Source organism: Poecilia reticulata, linkage group LG21 (assembly GCF_000633615.1).
Source record: "Poecilia reticulata strain Guanapo linkage group LG21, Guppy_female_1.0+MT, whole genome shotgun sequence".
NCBI classification, from domain to species: domain Eukaryota; kingdom Metazoa; phylum Chordata; class Actinopteri; order Cyprinodontiformes; family Poeciliidae; genus Poecilia; species Poecilia reticulata.
This window is the reverse complement of record NC_024351.1, coordinates 16,777,918-16,798,210: the sequence shown is the minus strand read 5'-3', so window position 1 is coordinate 16,798,210 and position 20,293 is coordinate 16,777,918. Positions and strand designations below refer to the sequence as shown.

The 20,293-nt window shown below is 40.8% G+C and overlaps 1 protein-coding gene across 2 annotated transcripts in view; it reads left to right on the top strand.

Moving 5' to 3' along the window:
- LOC103457884 (bromo adjacent homology domain-containing 1 protein) overlaps window positions 1-20,293 on the top strand; it is a 41,319-nt gene that overhangs the window by 15,372 nt on the left and 5,654 nt on the right. The window contains exons 1-3 of one of the 2 annotated variants that reach the window (XM_008398347.2): window positions 278-637; window positions 15,162-16,937; window positions 19,866-20,221. In XM_008398347.2, the coding sequence (XP_008396569.1) occupies window positions 15,182-16,937; window positions 19,866-20,221 (2,112 nt within the window). In that variant the 5' untranslated portion in view covers window positions 278-637; window positions 15,162-15,181. Of the gene's footprint in view, window positions 1-277; window positions 638-15,161; window positions 16,938-19,865; window positions 20,222-20,293 lie in introns of those variants that run through there. The other variant, XM_008398346.2, reaches the window with a different exon arrangement.

Genomic DNA, 20,293 nt, shown 5'->3' with positions numbered 1-20,293 from the left:
TGGCCTGACGCCAATCTTCCCATCATGTAGCGCAGCGCTATCGTAGAGAGGAACCGAGAAACCCGCACATATTTAGTTCCCCGTCGCCCCGCACCTCCTGACCCTGGAACAGCTGTTGGGTCCGTAAAGCCAGGCCGGTCCGTGCTGGCGCGGTTGCCTTTAGATTAAGTTTCTGCCATTCTGTGGAAGCCCAACCAGGAAGAGCAAACATTCACACACACAAACAGGGGAAAGAGAGAGAGAGAGAAGATCTCGCAGGCAGCGCCACCGACCGTCCTCTCTGCTCCACTCTTCCCCAGCTCTCCCAGTTTGCGGAGCTCCGCCGCCGCACCAGTCCCGACTCCCTCCACCTCCCCGCCTCGCCTCCCTCCTTCCCTGCGGATTCGCTCGACGCTTTTTTTTCCTCCACTACCCCCCCACTCTCCTCCTCTGCCTTGTTAAAAAGAAGGAGGAAAGGGGAAGGAGTTAACACACCTCGGTGTATCGCGTCGCTGTCTGGATGTTTGAAGTTGCTCCGACCGCCAGGAGCGGAGAGGAGCGGAGCGCGGAGCCCATTTTTCCGCTTCGTGCAGTAGAAGCGACACACGGGGCTGCCGCTGCCGAGCTCCGCCAGGACCGCGACCGCACCAGCCGCCGTGTGAGTAATACTCAACCCGAACAATAATAAGTGTGTGACCAGGAGAGGGGTGACTGCCCTTTAGTTTGTGTGTGTTGGGGTAAAGCGCTCTCCTCCCCCTCCCCACCACCACCACCACACCGTCCTCTCTCTAACCCGTATTTAGAGCCTGGCTGGCTACTTCAGATGGGCAGCTACGTCAGGCTGTACTGTTCTCTCCATCCTGCTGTATTACTGGGCCCTGTTCGTCTGGATAATTTCTACACTCTGAATACAAACGATGTCTGTGTCGGTAGCACAATCCGGATCAATGCTGCAGAGACAGTCCCGGAGAAAACAGGAGCGGTGACCTAATGTTTCAGGTTCTTGCCTCCTCTTTGGATCAGGCTCGGTCGGTGTGTGCCAGGCGAGCCAGCCAGCGCGGCGGCGGCGGCGGCGGCTCGGGTTCAGCTCGCCTGGCACGGAAAATGTGAAGTAAGAAGCTCTCGGCAACCTCACCTGGCCGGTTATTTATTTTGGATGCGTGCGTTGCGGGTGTTTGCCGTGGCTCCACATGAAAGCCTGAAACTTCCAGGCAGAACCGAGTAGATGAGGTTTAATTGCAGGTGTAATACTGGGTGATGATGAGGGTGGTGCGATAGCCACCAACTGTTTTATGGTTATTGTTCTAATCGTGCAAACTATTCTATTTGGTGGCATACTGCACTTTTATTTTTGTCTTTAGTTAAACGGAAAAGTGATTTTTCTCTCTCATAATAAATAAGAGGTAAAAGAAGGATTTAATCAGAGCCAAATCTCTTCTAAAAACAAAACTCAATTCCAATATGGGCTGATTATGAGTAATATGAGGTTCACAGTCACAAACATCTGACTGTGAATGTCATGTTCTCTTGTCCTTCCAATTTTTAAGAATGGATCTCTTTGTCTTGTCATATTTGCATCCCAGGAAAAACGAAAGTCACGATTAGGAGCTCCTGGAAAGCCTCTGAACTCAACCCGAAGCTGATCTATCCACGCTCCTTCACCACATCACAAACCTTTAACCTATTCCTTCACTAGCCACTCTTTAAGCTTAGCCCCACACTGGGAAAACCTGTCATCTGTTAAGTTAGACTCCAATTTACTGGCTGCCATTTAAAATGCTGGATGTTGGGTGTTGCTACCTCACAAGACAGAGGTTTTAAGGTTTGAACCTGCTACCAGCTGGGGCCTGTCTGTGAAGAATCTGCTAGATCTCTTGGCTTGGCATTGGCTTCCTCTGAACTCTTTTGGTTTCTGATTTCCACTCCAAAGACATAAATCAGGCTGGGGCTCAATCGGCGACTCTTGATTTGATTTGGGCGGAGGTATGAGTGTGAGCAGGCTTGTCTTCCTTCGCCTCTGCTTTTCTTGGACTGCATCACCCTTGGTTGGGCAACACCAAGCAATCCCCTGCAGAACAATGGTCATGCAAAAGTATAGGAAGGGTAGAAAACTCATATTTGCTTTTAAAATGTTGGAAGTGAGCAGCATGTCTGGTAGTAGGACAGATTTAAAATGTCAAAATACATTTACCAATTTCAATTTTAGGCATTAAGATGTCTTAGATTTTCCATATCACACTTTAAAGTACAGTCAGTCTATCTTTCTTTCACTGTTGCTTTCATTGCTTTGCTTACTGTGAGAAACACACTGCCAGCCTTAATTTGCTCTCTGCTTTGTATTTATGGAAATAGAAGTCCGGTGTTATTATGCTATAAAAAAACTACAAGGCCCATGATGCACGGTAGGAAGCAGCTCCGTCGGAAGGAATTTATTACTGTGTATTTAACCTTGTCTGTGAACCCGTGATGGTATTCTGCTCTTGAAAGTTGCTTATTATAGTTTGTTTAAGGAATTGAAATAAAAAAGAATTCTTCTTGGCGCCTTATCCGCCACTACCAGTAATTTTATTTTTGTGAGATTATATTGAATACAGGGATTTCAGGAATACTTCACTGTAAAAGGTCACCTTCAAATGTTTTAACGTTTTGATTTATTTTATATAGGATAAATAAATAAAATGTAGTGCAGAATTGTAAGTGTAATAAAAATATTTATAATAACGTCTAACCTGTCTGCTAGGTTGTGTCTTATCTGATTGTTAGAGGTTTAAACTTGGGAAACTATTTTGCAACTTAGCTTTGCTTTGAACTTTTCTAAATATTTATCCATAACTTTCATGACAATGTTTAATTTTGTGTATTAAACCACTAACAAATATTTTTCAGATTGTTTTTTCTGTAAAAATGTTGAAAACCATGGTGTCATTGTGCTAACCATCTGCTACCAAAGTTGGTGGTTAAGATATTTAAAAATAAATGTAGATTTCAGACCAATAATCTGCCCATTTGTGGGGGGTTCAATTCTCCGGATTACTGTAGCTGGATTAGACGGTCTTAATTTAAATCACAATAGACTTAAATGCCTTGAAAATGGCGTGAAATTGAACATAAACTCAGAAAAATGGCCTTTAAAAAGCCATCTCAAAGTTTTTCATTCAGTCCTATGGAGAACAGAGTTACTCCAAACATCTTCTCTCATTGAGTCGATACGTGAATAGTTGCTGTATTTTAAGTATTTTTTTCAGTCACAGTTTTGAATACTGTCCAAATTGTCGTTCAAAACTGCAAAGATACCACATCACATCCTCCTGCGTTTGCCTGGTGCAACATTTCTCTAGATTTAATAATTCACTTTTACCAAGTCAACATGTTTCTTTGGAAACTCTCCACCGCTGCCATCTATAGCACTTGTTACTCTCAGTGTCATTAATGCTTACGGCTTCTGCCGGGGGGGCCAGTCACAAGCGTAATCTGTCCCACACTGATTTATAAATGCGGATAATCTTTATTTTGCTTTTTTAAAACACCGGCATACTTTTCCGTCCTCCGTTGCCTGGCAACCTCTACCTACACAGGACGGGGTCTGCGAGGCTTGACCAGGACTTGTTACCCTGACAATAAAATTTTCCCTGATTGCTGTCTGTCTCAAGAACTTGCTGTTATTAAAAGTGTGTGACCATGAGGTTGTCTCGTGCTCTCTGTGCGAAACGCGCGCACACACAGACTGCGTTTCTCCTCTCGCTTGTCAGAGATTAGATGCATCTCTTGCTATCCCACTCCTACCCTCTGACTTCTAACTATAACTCTTATGTGGTTTATACTCCATATATCCTCTCTAGTCTCTCCTTTCCCCTGCTGTTGCTTTCTCTTTTGTTGAGTGAGAACTAACAAAGGGGTGCGCTGATTGATCGGTCAGCCATCTTTATCGGCAGATCTTTTATTTTGATCGATTTTTCTCTGAACAGACTAACCAGAAGAGACAGTTGTGCTTTTCTAACAAAGCAGAACTGATTTATCTATATCTATTACAGCCTAAGGATACAATACTTAGAATTACTTTGCCTGGGGGCGCTACAAGAGGTCAATGTACCTGGGGATGCGTTCGTGGGCGAACCAAAGACTTACTCAGCATGAGGCCGAGGCTGTTCCTTTTTGTGGCGCTTATAAATGAGATTTCAAGATGTAGTCATGGAGAAGGGGGGGCGCCTTGTTCAAGAACCGTAAGGTTTTGTCTTTGCTTTCTGGTTCTGTTGGTGTCTTTAAGCCGTGACTGTCAGGGTTAGACGATGCAGTTCACAGCTGGGACGAGAGTCAGCAACGCTTCTCAGTGTGTGCTATATTGCAATATCAAACGACTGCTTGGCTGCAATATTTATTAGGATATTATATTTCAAGTGTCAGGCATTCACACCAGATATATTGATAATATACTCCAGACAGATGGACTCTGAACGTATATTTTTAAAGGGGGAGCGTTTGAAGGCGTAAAGAAAGCAAAGAGTCAGGAAAATGTTTGATAGTTGATATCGTCGTTTTAGTTTTTACAGTACAATTCAATATGCAACGCAGTTGAAACCAGATGTTGGTATGCAGTTTTGTTTTGTTCTTCATTCTGGCATTAAGTCTGTCTAAACTTTCTCTGGACTCCTTTTGCTGAGGATAATCATCTTCTCTCATCAGCTTCAGTCAGTATTTTCACAAGGGTTTTTCTTTTTTTGCCCTTTTAATGGGGATTATACACAAAATTCACACCAAAACACATTAATCTCTGAACAGAATCCTGTCTGAATAGCACAATAGCTGGAAATCCCCATGCTGTTGATGTTTTGATCAGATGAAGGTGGCACCTTCAGGATTCTCGAAATTTGATAAACCGGACATGTGAAGACTTGTGGGTGTCCACAGTTCTCTGCTTGATATCTTTTTTTTTTCTTCTTTTCCATTATGTCAAACTGGAAGCAGTTTGTTTGAAGGGCTGCATTAAATAAAAATAGTTTTTTGTCTGTGAATTGACCCTACAAAACCATGATGTCATTATCTGTGTTAATATGATTTGAAAGTATGTAAACATAATGTAAACAAAGTATGTAAACATATCAGTTGGATTTTTCTGTCACTTAGCTCTTGAATTAAATGTTGCTAAATCTAACTGATCCGAAACAGAAAAGATTAGCCTGATTTAACCCGAGAACATGATGAAAATAATGTTCCAACATGTGTTTTTTTTGTTTGCTGTGCAAGCACAATTCTGTAAAATCTCAATTTGAAGTGTTGAAATTAGTCACATTGAGGAAAAATTTTATTTAAAAAAATATTTTTTTATAGCAAGTCTTGACTCTTGTTCCTTTTAGCAGCTGCTCCTGAAGTCACGGTGATTTCACGGTACATCTCCGCTCTAGTCATTTAGTTGATCCTCCCTCCTAGTAAGCACTTGAGTTCTGTTATGCACTGTGTAGGCTCAGTGTGCACATGTCATATTCAGGTCAGATGACGCAGATATAAACCATAGAAACCAGAAAATGTACACTCACCGAGTATTTTAAACACAGCAACCATCAGATAGATGTTAAAACCAATATCAGATTCAGTTTCATTCTTCATCTCTGTGAAATGACGGCGTTTCCTTTTTATTGCATGAGCCGGCGGTGCATCACGCGTACAGTGTAGCGACGGCTACACGAGCTGACGGCAACCTGCTGCGTCACCATGAGTCCAACAGGCGGGGGTGACTCTCAAATCAATATTGGACAGATGTGGAGCCCAGATGTCCGTCACTTTCTCTTAATTCGCTGAACGCAATCCGACCTGAATGAGGAGACGGGATGGTTGACGCGCCGCCGGCGTTTGGCTTCAGATCTCATCATCGGGTCACAGAGCGTTTTGAAGTATCGTCTTTTGAACGTCTGACGGCGTTTGTAACCCGCGTCAGATAAATGTGGATGCCGAGCTTTGGAGTTTCAAACAAGACGTGCAGAGGGACCGCTTTTGCTCACAACATTAGAGGAAAGTAGTTCAAGCACCATTTATTAGAGCCTCTTGAACAGATAGGTAAAAGCGCTTAAAATAAACTATTTCATTATAAAAGGACAATGTCGCAGTTGCAAATGTAGAAAAATCCAACTTTATAATTACTTTTTTGTGTGTGTGTAGGGCCTGAGTTGGCCAGGAAAGTAGATTAATTCTGTGTTTATCGATTTCCAACCCTAATCATCAATATAGCAGAACAAGCGACTATAATTTTCCCAAATAACAGACTTAAGTGATAGCTGGGAGATAACTCATATACTTTGTCTTTTCATCAACAAAGTGATTTAAGTTGATTTTTATTATCAAATGTTGGCACAGAATTGCTAAGAGAGAATTGCTAAACATAAACAACCTCGACCATGTTCCTGTGGTTTCATCGTATCTATGCCAGAGTTTCCCCCAGTGTATTATAAGCCTGGCGACCTCCAGGTTTTACTTGTGCTCCCACCTGGCTTAGTATTACTTAAGTTTTTTTAAAATGTTTGCATTTTTAAAGATTTTATAGTTGGTGTTCAGGTATTAATCTTTCAATAACACATAACTATCAAGTGATATTTTCACATTTTCTGTCAACTTTAAAAAAAAATTATTCAATAACACCACTGGGCTTAGCATGTTTTCTGGGGGAAACCTTGTATCTATTGTCTAATCTTAATATGTGACATTGTTAATTGACAAAACCATACCAAAGCTCTTCCATTCTGGCCATTTTTTTATATTCCGCAACATATTAAAACAAATTTCAGAAAATATTAACATTTTGTGTTCAGATTTATCTCCTGAATCACTCTTTTTGCAAACCATTTCACCCTGCATGAATGCAGCTCTCTAGAACTAACCCGAATGAGTTGGATAACTTTGGAAAGCTTTTGTAAATGTGTCAGTTGTTAGCTGCGTTTTAATTACTTTTATCTGCCTACTTGTTACTTTGATATTAAAAATGGAACAAAAAAATGTCGACAGCTTGTTTAAGAATCCCTAGGACAGTTCTTGTGGAACAGCAAAGATGAGGATTAACAGTAAAACCAGAAGGCCTTGGTAAGATTTTTATCTCCAGAAACTCGCTTAGTAATTTTTTTTTACACATTTTGTTTTATTTGTGGCTGTTATTTCATCACATGGGACGCAGTTTATGACATTAGAGAAATCTCTAAACTACCCACTCTGCTGTAGTCAATCATGGGCTGTAAGAAAGAAGTTAAAACATGATTTTTATGTCTGAAAATTATACTAAATACTTTATCATAATTATTTCTACCATGTTTTTAACTTATGATCGGAACACCTTGCTCTGTTAAAATGAAATTCTCGTAGTTTATAGTAATTCTACCCCATAATAAGCAAATTTCCTACTTGTTTTTGTTAGTTGGTCTTTGCTAAGATTAAATCTGGACCTCCCAATCTGTCCGAACATAACTGCCAATCTACGATGAAACCCACATATAAAGACCACATGTTTATTTATTAATGATGTTATATTGTGCTGTCCTTCGTGAAATATTCATGGATTCTCTAAATGTACCAGATAAACTGTAGATGTTACAGTAAAACGATAAAAAGATGTAAAAAAAAAAAAAAAAAAAAAAAAACGGTTAATAATGGGACATAATGAAAAGTGGGGTGAGATTCTGCCGCATTGTTTTCATCTCTGCTTGTGGAAGTCATGTTATGATTCTTTTTAGTTTCGTCCTCAAACACTCTGCAGATAACACCTTGAACTAATGTTATCACATTTCATGCGCAGTTGGCGTCGCGTCGCGTTACTTTCTGTTTCAATTCCGAAGCACAATGTCAATTTCTAGCAGTTGCCGGCTTTCATTATCATTGCAATAATCAGAAATTGGCGCGTTTTCCGAACAGAGTGTCCATTTATCGTAGAGACCATTAGATCTCAAGTGGAGTCTTGAGAAACTGCGTTGAGCACAGCAGAGGAGTCCTGGTGCGTCTGCTGTTTGATGCCCTGAGAGCATCTAATGCTCCGCTTTCTAACCAATTAGAGACAGAGCACAGGGTCATTGATCTTCCCATAAAAGGGAAATTACTTCCTGAGGATCACCAGGCCCAACTGTGTTTAAAGAACTAAATTGCATTTTGGTCAGAGAGCCTCCACACAAGAGAGAATGCCACGCAGGGGATGGAGGATGTAGCATAAAATATTAAGCTGCATATGAATCCTGATTGGCTCTGCTGGACGGCGGATCGCTGTGTAAAAACAGAGTGATTGATTGGGCCGGGCTCACACTGGAGATTGGTGATTGACTGATATGTAAGAGGCTCTCAGAAATAGCAGAAGTTGATGGGGCATTGATTGTTCGGGTACTGAGAGTCATTTATCTGGCAGGTTATTTAATTCATTTTTACAAGAAAAAGAAAACGAAATGCATCTTAAAAAATGTCTTTGGAGACCCGATTGTCACTCTCAGCCCACAAGGTTCGCACCACTAGAGAGCCTTACAGAAATGTTTATTCTCTCTCATAATTTCACTTTTTTGTCATCTTACAACAAACCTCAAGGCAGGTTGTTGGGATTTTATGTGGAAAAATCAACACAAAGTAGTGTATACCCATAAACAGACGTGGGTATTAATTATATTGTTTATCATTTATCATGATAAATGTCTTATAAAAACTTAGATTTATCATTGTCACAAATTCCAGTTAATAATGTTAAAAACAAAACAAAGCTGTTCATATTGTTGGGATTGTTAGTTTTACTTTTTTCTCCCACATTTGTCCAGTGAGAGAATCAATAAAGATGAAAATCTGAATAAGTTCAGTTACTGCGTGTAGTTTATTGACACAAGTCACACGTTAAGTGTCTGGTGTCCAAAAAGGGTTAGGGTTTTCAAGTCTCAAAACTTTGACTAGGCCTTTCAAACACATGATTACTTGGCACTACCTTCTTATAGAAGCCAGATAACTTTGCTTGCTTATAAACTGAATTGATCTTACTGTCTTCCCTCTGCTGAAGAAAATTGACCCCTCAGAATGATGCTCCCACCACCATGGTTCACTGTGGAGCGCTTGGCGTGTTGCGCAGCGTTTGTTTTCTTACACGTCCTGTTTTGCATGCAGGATACAAAGCTGTTGGACTCAACTTCAGCTTCTCCTATGGCTTGTAGGAAACTGCAAATCAGATTTCTGATGTGTTTTTTTCCCCAACGACTTTTTTTGCCACTCTTTCATAAAGACCAGGTTTTACGAGACCACAACTAGTAATTGTCTTGTTAACGGATTTTCCTAATGAGCTGCAACAACTTAAATTTTAAGTTGGCATACTCTATTCTTTCTACTTCATGCTAATGTGCTTCTTTGTGCATTGAAATACTTTAAATTTTTATGACAAAATCACTCAAAATCCCATGAGGTGTGAATACTTTTTCCACATCTTGGCCAAGAGGTAAAAATGCCATCGCTACAAAAATGCTTAAATCTGTACACTACCTGTTTTTTATTTTGTTTGTTTTAACTCATAAACACTCAAAAGAAAAGCTTTGTGAGGAGATTGCGAGGGCATCATTTCCTGAAGCCGTTTTGGTTTTGTAAATATTTAGTAAGGTGGGGCACCACGCAGACGGTCTGGGATCTCACCGGTTCGGTTTCAAACCCTACAAAACAACCTGGTTCAGAAGCCCTGCAGCTAAATGTTCACCTCACTTTTTGCCAGCTTTGCACATTTACGCCGGACTCATCTTTCTTGTTCAGGCTGCACAAGCCCGGTCAGATTGGGGCGGACAGAATCTAACATGTCTGAGTCATCCTGCCAGCGCTCGACTCGTAAAGAGCCATCATTTCAGCTGGAGTTGTTGGCCTGTAATGTGTTTACACTGCAGACAAATCTGGATCCGCTGTGAACTTTGAGCAGTCGACAGCGTTCGGCCTGCTCCGCCGCAGATGAAACTCCTGAAACATAATGAAATCCTCTTCACGATTCTCTTCAGTTCTTAACAGAAGTGTGATCTAAAGCTCATTTAAGCAAATTTTAATGGCAGCTTTTGTATCTGCTCACATTTCGAACAAGAGGGGAACAGAGACGAGCGTGAGGATAAAAATGCATGTCAATTGCCTGTATGGGGGAGGATTTCATTATCCTATTGAGACTAATTATGGAACATAATGACATAGGACAAAAAGCTCTTGTAAGTTGGGAAAAAAGATAATTAGTCAAGAGAAAGTAGAACAAAGGTAAATTTTTATCATGTAGAAAGTTTTTGCTTGTGGTTCAAAAATCTGTAAGTGACTTATGGTCTGGTAAAAGGTCTGCAAACGTCCAGTGGAAGGCGCTATTCCAATTAGTTAATTTTTGCATAAAATAATTTTTTAAAATGATTTTCAATGCCAATATACAGTACAATTAAAAAAGAAGTGACACTAGTTGAGTTTTTTAAACAATTTATTATGTTACAGTCTCTACGTTAGATGTGTTTTGTTGAGGTTTTATGTGGTGAAACACGAGGAAAGTGCTCTGGTCATGTTAAAGTCAAACCTTTAGGGCTTCATGCAAAAAGCCCCTCAAAGCCTTCATAAAACATGGTAGTGGCAGCATCATTCTGTACAGATTAACTTTTCCACAGTAGAAAAAGACAGATGAATGAAGCCATAGATGGGGAGTTTAGGGTTGGGCAATAAATCAATAACAATGTAAATCATGATAAACGCGTGATCAATATCAGTTGATGATTTCAGTGAATGCTGATCCAGAACTGCACAGCATTCTGGGGTATGTAGGCAGAGGAAAGGCTTTAGCCGCTCAACCTCTTCTGGTCAGCTAAGCAAGGTTGGTGGCGTCAACTAACTCACTCGCTCTTTGGTTACCTAGCAATAACCTGTTGAGTAACTTGCTTCAGGTTTTACGTCATAATTTCTCAAAAATAAAACAAATAATGACATGGAGTAAAGTGAAAAAATTAATACAGCAGCTCAAGAAGAGACTGGATAAAACTGAAAAAAAAAAATCACGTAGCCAGCTTTTGCAGTATGTCAGTTATTTAAAAACAAAAAAAACTAATCAATGATTATTGATATCATCTGATATGAAACTATTATCAGTCTTATCGTCCAGCTCCAGGGCTAAAGAAAATCTGTTGGCAGCTGCCAAAGACTTGAGACTGGCATTGAGGTTCACCATCCAGCTGGACAACAAACCTTAGCATACTTATTCATCTGTTAGAAAGGCCTAGTCAATGTCCAGACCATATTCCAGTAGAGAATCTGTGGCAGGACTCGGCAAAAAGAAGCCAAAAGAGTCGTACTGCGGGAGACCTGCAGCTCTAACTGCAGCTCTAACTGCAGCTGAATAATTACTCTGGGCCGAATATATTTACACGCCGCACTTTACAGATTTCCAAATGAATAATTTTCTATCCACAATTATGTGCTATTCTGTCATATGAAACCCCAGTCAGTGTAATTGAATGATTGAAGAGGAATGAATGTTTCTGGAAGGTATTTTAAAATATAGCTTCTCTTGTGACATTACAACAAGAGTTAGGGTCACACAGAGCTGTGAAAACAGGCCGCGCTGCTGCTTGACAGCTGTGTTTGTAAGTGACTGTTTCCTTAAAGCACATCAATCTTTTACACACTAGCTCTCTGGAAGCATTTTCTTCATTCTGCTGTTGGAAATTTCTCTCAAGATATTAAAAGCACCTACTAACCAGTTGGTTTTCTGCTATCTCCACCCACTAGTGCTTTTTACCATAACACAGAGCAGATGGGTCTTTTAATAAGAGTCGGACCTTACACGGCTCAAATTAAGCTTTTCAAATAGAGGCAATAAATGTGGCGGTGGTGTACAGCATGGGGTTCGGAACAACGGAGCATGAAATCCTGTTCCAGTGCTGCGTGTGGAAAACAAGACGAGCCCTTTAAATTCATTTACTGGCAGGTTTGTCTCAATTTCTGCTTTGTCACTTGAAGGGGATGGACTTCAGTTTTTGTAATTGCCCTCTAGAGCAAAGACAACTGAATGAAAATAAGAAGAATATCAGGCTGCCATAAATGTTTTGATTGTTTGCGTCATTTCCCAGACTTCCTTTATGGTTTTTAGTTTTAGGTGCTGAACTTTGGTGACAATCTTGTAGATGTGTGGATTTAGCTGGCTGAAGTAACACTGGTTTGGTTTGGAAAGAAATGTTTGGGTTTTTTAAAATAAGATTCTGTGGAGGTACGATTTGTAGAGTAGCTCTACTCCAGGCGACCCTAGAAATGATTTCAGTGACCTGAAATTAAAATGAAAGCATCTGAGGTCTAATATGTACTCAAGTAAACCATCCATCAATATGTTTAAGATTAGTCAATTGTTCAACATTATTTAATTTGTTTCTACTTCCTGTGAGCAAGCTTTCTGTTTTCGGTAGAGGTTACATGTTTTACCTCATTTTTCCAGGCTTCAGTATCAACAATATTGTACAAAATCTCAGTAATTTAAAATAAAAAATAAAATTTTTCTAATTCAAAATCTAAAATGGCTAAGAGAAGTAAAATCTTTTTTCTTTTAAGAATAAAGATTCATGTTGTTTTTGAAAAAACAAACGGTCATTTCGGTGCTTAATTTTATTTTTATACAGAGCACGTCAGGCAAAACATGAATTTTAGCTGAACTGGATAATAATAAAGTCTTGATGTTTCTATATGTGGTCTTATAAAAAGTCACTGTTTTGTGCAGAATAGTTCAGTTCACGTTCAGTCCTAAAGCAGTTCATAATTGATAAAAACAGTGAAAAAGCTTTTTGCTCCAGTGCAGCCATCATTTATTAGGTAGATTATTTTTTAAATCAAAAATCATTATACTGCAAACCAAAAAAATTTAAGTGAATACTATGGATAAAGTTAATCTTTTATAAAAGTGCAGTAGCTCAGATGCCAGTTTTAGTGTTTTGGTTTTTTGGGGGGGTTTTTTAAGCTCTTGTTTCACAAAATCTAGAAAATAAAACTACTATTTTCCGCACTATAAGGCGCACCTAAAAACCTTCAATTTCCTCAAAAGCCGACAGTGCGCCTTATAATCCGGTGCGCCTTATATATGGACCAATACTGAGCCACAACAGGTCTAGTAACTACGGTAAGCAGCCACCGACTTCATTTTCGCCCGTAGAAGAAGAAGCGCGCAGTGCATGCTGGGATAGTTATCAGAACCTGGTTTGTTAATAAAGTTTGACTGACCTATCTACCCATAGACATAACATTAGAAATATATTATATTAATTTAACTATTATTTAAGTTAACAAGCCTTATATTATGTCTATGTATCTACCTACCGACCGTCTATAATCAGGTCGTCTGCAGGCCATTGAGCACCACGTTCTCCACGAACATGCTGTGCGAGAACGGAGAAGGATGACCATCGTCCGGCCCAGTCGCGGAAGGCTCTCCTTGCCAACCGGAGTCGGACTGTTTTGTTGACATTCTTTATGTCAACAAAGTGGCTTTAGACATTCATCCTTTAGTGCAGCTCCATCTAGTGGATGCATAACGTAACTCCAGCCTCTACTGTAGCGTCTATTCTATGCGCCTTATAATGCGGTGTGCCTTATATATGAAAAAAGTTTTAAAATAAGCCATTCATTGAAGGTGTGCCTTATAATTCGGTGCGCCTTATAGTCCAGAAAATATGGTACCAATGGCTGGATTTCATAGATTTTTTTTTATTTTTTATTTTTTGTCTTTTTCCTGATTTAATGTACGTCAGTGGGCGTCGCATTGAGTTCGACTCCTGGGTAAACATAGGGTTGTGTAAAATAAATTAATCGAAATTTTCAATGACTTGGACAACATTTTGCAGATTTGACCAGTCTTCAGCTGGACTCTTGCTGAACGCTGCCTTCTGGTAACAACTCCCCAGAGCCTCACTTGAAAAATCTGAACTGTCCCTTTAAGATTAATAAAACAGGTGAGCCTGCTAATCTGAAGGTGTTTTGTATAACAATGCCATTAAACGAAATGAAAAAGGAAATGAAGGTATTGATTAAATTGGGTTACTAACAATGTCAGCTTTTGTAACAGGTTTCACTCGAAATAAAACATCCCATTTATTTGCTAGGCAACCAACCTTTACAACCTCCACTTTATGACTTCACTTTACCTTCTACCCAATATTAAAGGATTGATTCATGAATGGGCATTATTTGTCTGTTTTTCAACAAGTCTCATATAATTTGTCTTGTAAATCCATTGCTTAGTTATTGAAGCTGTTTGTTTATATATATATATATATATCTTTTGTAAGTTTTTAGTGGATGTAATTTATTTTAATTGTTGACACCAGAAATGTGAGACCACTTAAATTTGCTTTTAGTCAGCTTGTTTGTTGGTGTCAATTATCTCCACTGAGAGAAATTATTTGAGGAAGGATTTTTCTTTTTTGGGGGGGAGGAGGGGTCGATCACTTATCAAAATAAACATTTGAGACTAAACAACTGGTCCTAACAAGCTTTTGCTTTACATGCTGTGTGTGTATTCTGGCTGATAACGAAATAAATATAAGAAGGGAGTGTGTCAGCTTTTGCATCATAAGCATACAAATCAGGATCAGAAACACTTTAATAGCTGGAGCTCACTATACGGTCAGGTCCTAAAAATCATTCGGGTGAAGAATTTTACTAAGCCTCTTCAAGCACTCAGTCATTTGCTGCTGTTGTTTACATAAAACTGTACAAAAGGGCTTTGTTTTGCTTTTGTTCTGTGTCATAACAAAATAAAGACAGATCTTTCCCCTAGCTTGGTATATTTTTTGGAGTCACGGTAATACGGACGCACTGTAAAAAGTAAAAAAATCTTTTTGAAACTTCATTTATTACAGCAATTAAAATCAGTATTTAAACCCGTATATAAACTCATTACACACGGTGATATTCAATTATATATTTCAATGATTTTCATTTTTTTTATCTTGATGTTTGTGGCTTAAAGCTAAAACAAAGATTTATTTTTTTCTGAGAAAAATAACTACTGTACTAGTTGACTGATATGAAAAATTGTCCATCCAGTTTCTGACTGATTTTTTTATTTTTTATTTTTTTGCTTCAACTCTTTTATGTCTTCTCTTTAAAAAAAAAAAAACAACTTTTCAAGTTATGTTTAAAACTGCAACTAAACCTAATGTTCAGTTGTATGTGCAAAACGCTTTAACCTAAACTCTGCTCCTTTTCTTTAGGCGCTTTGGAGAAACATGTGATGACCCACGCAAGGCAGACCTCTTCCCTCCGGCAGAACCACACTAATTCTGACTGCTGGGACACCAGCCACACCTGGCCTCATGGTGGCACTATGGGCGGCGACTGGCCTGAGCGTACCTTACGTTTCGGCAGGACAAAGAAGATAAGTGGGGTCACAAGACAAAGGAAAGACCAAGAGCCCAAGAGGATGAACGAGAAGAGAGAAGGAAGAAGAAAGTCGGACAAGAGCAGACAGCTTGACCAAAGGCGAGACAAGAAACGGGTCCGAAAGTTGTACCCGCTGCGTGGTAGGGGTGGGAATCCAGAGGAGGAGCTCAGCTGCCATGTTCTCCTTACCCGATTGGAAGAAGGCTCACATGAAAAGGGCAGGTCTAAAGGCAAAGGAGGTAAAGACGGGCCCAAAACCAAACCCCAAACGGGCAAAACCAGAGACAGGATGAAGGCAAAGTCACTACCAAAAGCCAAACTAAAATCAAAACACAAAGGTCTGGTTGACTATCCTGAGCTGAGAGATCTACAGCCACGCAAGCGCAGATTGGCGTCTCTCAATGCGGAGGCAGTGAATAGTTTACTGCTTGAAAGACCCACCGACGCCCAACCAGCAGCCAAGCAGGCCAGGAGGCAGGAGGATCCTCTCGACGGAGCGACTTCTCTGGATCCAGCCAGAAGTTCTTTGCCTGGAAGTCTGAAAGCTTCACGAGGGAACATTAGTAAAGTCTCTCCACCCAGCAAGGTTGTACTGTGCCAAAGTCCTAAGCCGAGCAAGAAGGCTAAAACCAGCCGAGGCGATGAAAGAGTTTGGATGAGTCAGGAGTGTTTAGATGCACCTGCACCAAGACGACTAGCTGGACTCAATGCTGCAGCCCTGCTGAAGTTAACAAGCTCTTCAGCCACCAGTAAGCAGAGAGTAAAGGCAGCGCCCACCGCAACCATTACGTCCAACTCTACGGCTCCTGCCACAACCTCTACCCCAAAGCAGCACCACAGCGTCCAACTCCAAAACAAGCACCACTTACACAAGAAAAGCAAGAAGCCCCCTCCGCCGCCCAGCGGTTGCTCTGCCTGCAAGAAGAAAGCGGATTTTGAACCGAAGGTGGAATGGGAGACGGGCAGCTGCACCCACCGCCTGACCAAACCAGGGTATCAGTCTCGTAGCATGCTAGGTTTCCCGCTGAAGCAGGTGAAGGAGGAGCAACTGGAAACCGAACTGAGCCCATACTACTGCTGTCCCCCAGAGGGTTCTGTGGAGTACTGCCACCGCTTGGCCTGCTTCCTCGGCCAGCAGCCGTACGGAGACTCCAATGACCAGTCTCTGAACTCAGCCATGACCCCCGTGAAGCCAGAGTGCCTAGTAACCTCTCCGTCTCTCACACATTCCCACCCACACCGAGCACTCGCCCTTACCCCCCACCCATGCCTCTGCACCGCTGACCACTGCTTCCCCGGCTACTACGTCCACATCACCCACCCAACGCACACTGGACAGACTTCAGCAGCCCTGGCCACGCGGCCTCTCAACTTCAGCTCCACCGGCTTGTGCCCCAGTCGCATTACCGGATCCAAGCTGCTGGGGGGTCAGGTGTCGCACCCGTCTGGTTTAGGCCACCCCGCCTACTGCAACTCTGTGGCTTCCCCCTGTTATGGAGACGCCTGCGGGATCAGTGGCTACAGCTACAGAGCGCTGCCTCCAGTGACCGGCAGGGGTTGTTCTTTTAGTGCAGGATGTACCGGATGTACGCACAGCATCAAGACAGGTGAGTGGAAAAATGAAAACCGATGAAACAGCTTGGATTTTCTTAGTTTTGGGTGGTTGACGATCGGCCGATACTTAAATGTGAAACTGATCTTGTCCACCGATCTTATCAGCCCTTTTAGTCTGTAATGAGAAAGGCCTGACTGACTGACACACCCACCCACCAGGTCACCAGGTTAACGATAGTCACCCCACTGTTGCCAGATTTGTCACTGTACTTAACTTTTCAGGCGAAATCGGGATTAGCATGTCAAGCTTTTAAAAGATCAAAGACCAGAAAACTGCAATTGGTGACATTAAAGCAAACTAAACTTTTCCTGCTTTATTAAAATTAGAATGACCAGAATTTATTAGACTTTTACTGAACTTTTCTCAAATTTAGAAGTTAAGATGTATTACATATGCCTTGAATGAAAATGTTTTGGTTTCACAAGTGTCTCGTATTAGTTTACCGAAATTCTGGCCCAGTCCTCTTGACAGAATGGCTGTGATTGAGTCTGATTATCGGCCCTGTAGCTCACCGAGCCAGTCTCAGCTCTGCTCACAACATTCAGGGCTTTGTGATGGCTGCTATAAAAGATTGACTTTTATAGCTAATTTGTCGGCGTGCTTATGGTCTTGACAGTTTGGAAGCCTAATTTGGTCCCAAGCTTTAACGTCCATATTTCCATATCTGATTGTATTATATGTCAAGTGCCAGAAAACGACATCGCAGTAAAACAAAAAAAGGAGGAAAAGTATAATAAAGCTCGTATGATAAAGAGGTAATATCTTGTTGTTATGTGTTTGGTTTTAGCTCTCCGTTTTTAAGATGAAGTAAGTGGCCTTGTTCCATAATTCTCCAGGATCCCTGAAAGTCCTTCTAGGTTTTTCTTTAAACGTTGGCAGATTTGTAGCTTCTTTTTTTTTTTTTTTGTCTACTGCGCCTCTCTGACCATGACCACATTGTTCACCATAAAATAAGGAAAGCTGCTGTTAGTTGTGGCCAATGAAGAGAAGTTAACAAGCCAGTTAAAAAAGAAGGGAGTGAATAGTTGGGCATATATTTAAAGTTGTATGTCTAATTTTCAGACTTACAATAAATTTAAACCCAATACTAGTGTTTTTTTGTTTTGTTTTGTTTTTTTACATCATCAAAATAATCTGACAGGAAATCTTTAATGGATAAAAATCAAATTAAATGGATGGAAGAAATGTTGATGAGAGCCCAAAATAATTGCAAGTCTGCTGTCTTGGAGGCAAAATCTTCCACGTTTTTTTCCACCACGTCTTGTAATAAAAAGCTCTCTTTAAATCTGTCAGGTTGGGGTTTTTTTTTTCCGACCGAGTAAATCAAGATGTGATTTTAGCACACTTCAAAACTAAAGTAGCCTTTTTGTAGATGCTTTCAACTGGCCGTGTTTGTGTTGGAAGTCGAGCCTTGAGCAAATTCACGGCCATGCTCCTGTTAGCTGATGATGTTGGGCAGCAGGTTGTCTTTATCAGAGCCTGGGTCAGAACTGATTGCTTTGTTTTATTGATTGAACCAATTCAGCTGCTCAGGGATAAAAAAAATTGCATTAAAACAGCTTTATTTGTCATAAAGTAGATGTCAGTGCCTTCTTAAGATCATTCACTGTGATTTTGATATTTTGCCAATATGTACACAGCATGATGAAAGATTACCACCTTTGTTTTGATTGTTTTTTGTTACTCTTAAATGCCTTCAGAGGAGATCACATTCAAAATGCGAGAATTAGGTTTCCAATTATTATTTCATTAGTTAAGGAGAAAAAGTTTTCTAGAACAATCTGCCCACTACGCCTAACAACGGCAACAACTGGCAGTGAGAATTTTACGTGACTTTTGGGATTTTGTCCCACTCCTTGAATCCAGAACTGTTTCAGTTCAGTCACATCGAAGAGATTTCAAGCATAAATCACCTGTTTAATTTTAATGCAGCAATGACTTTGACTAGGTCGTTTTAAACCTGGTTTAAACCAGTAAATAATGGCACTATTAATAAAAACTTGTATTAAAAGTCCATTAAAATTGTCAACTTTGCATTAGAAGTGCCATTACTGAATGACACTTCATGAAAACTCCTTCACCTTCATGACGGATGTTATGTCACGTTTATGAATGTATCATGTCAGTCTTATGCACATCCTATCAAATAAAGTGTTACCTTTATATCTAAAGACCTGTTAGTAAGCAACACAACAAATTTGGCTAATCACAAATTATCATGATGTAACAATAGGGGTAATTGTGTTCCCACATAGGTCCAGCAGGGTTTCCCCCGGTGTATTATAAGCCTGGCCGGCCACCAGGCTTTACTTGTGCCCCCACCATTCTTAGCATTACTGATTTTTGTAAGTCTTTTTAAATGTTAGCATTTTTTAAGACTTTATAGTTGGTGTTCAGGTATTAATCTTCCAGTCTTTCAATAACACATAATTATCAAGTGATATTTTCAAATTTCCTGTCAACTTTAAACATTTTTTAACTCGAACACACGACGGGCCCGCTAGATGACTGACTGCCAAGCGCCCAACCACCGGGATTAAGTTTTCTGGAGGAAACCTTGGCCAGGTAGATTTGGGAAATCATCAGTTTCACACAGACATAAAAGTTTCAGCTCATTGAACAAAATTATAACATAAATAATCTGAGCAAATACAAAAGTCAAACAATTGAGCCAAAACATAGGGGAAATCTGTGATGAGGCAGATAATTTCTATGGTACTATAAATGGTTTCGGTCAAGATCCAACATGGTTGATGATTTCTAGGTTAATCTGGGTTCTGTGTTGGTTATTCTTGCTAACATTGTCTGAGTTAGGATTACGATCAGACCAGACCACCTAAGTCTGTTCTATAAAACTCTGAGGTGAAATTAAAAAGCACTGGGACGGATGATAAATGTGTGCTTCCATGCTGTTTTCCAGAGGCTTACACAACCCCACAAGGCGACCACAGCCCTTCCCTTCTGGTTTCCCCCACCATGCCAATCACCCAGTGTCCGCTGTCCAGTGTGCCCACTTCCACACAGACTAAAAGCCGCCTGCTGACCCCTCTGTCTGGCCGAGATCAGCCCCAGGCCATGTTAAAGCTAGCTAAGGAATGCCCTCAGAGCACAAAGGCCTCCAACGGCTCCTCCGTGGGCCACACCCGGCTCCTGACGAAACAGGCGACCCCGGTGACAAGCCTCGGCAGCGGCAAGCAGAAGAAGATCAGCCGCAGACGTGCAACGAATGGCTGGCGGCCTGTTGGCATCCCAACAGAGAGGGAGGTCTTCGTTGCGGTAGGTTGCTTGTCTGTCGGGAGAAAAGTTTGTAAATCTTCCCGCTTTCTTCCTCTTTTGTAAAGTAAACTT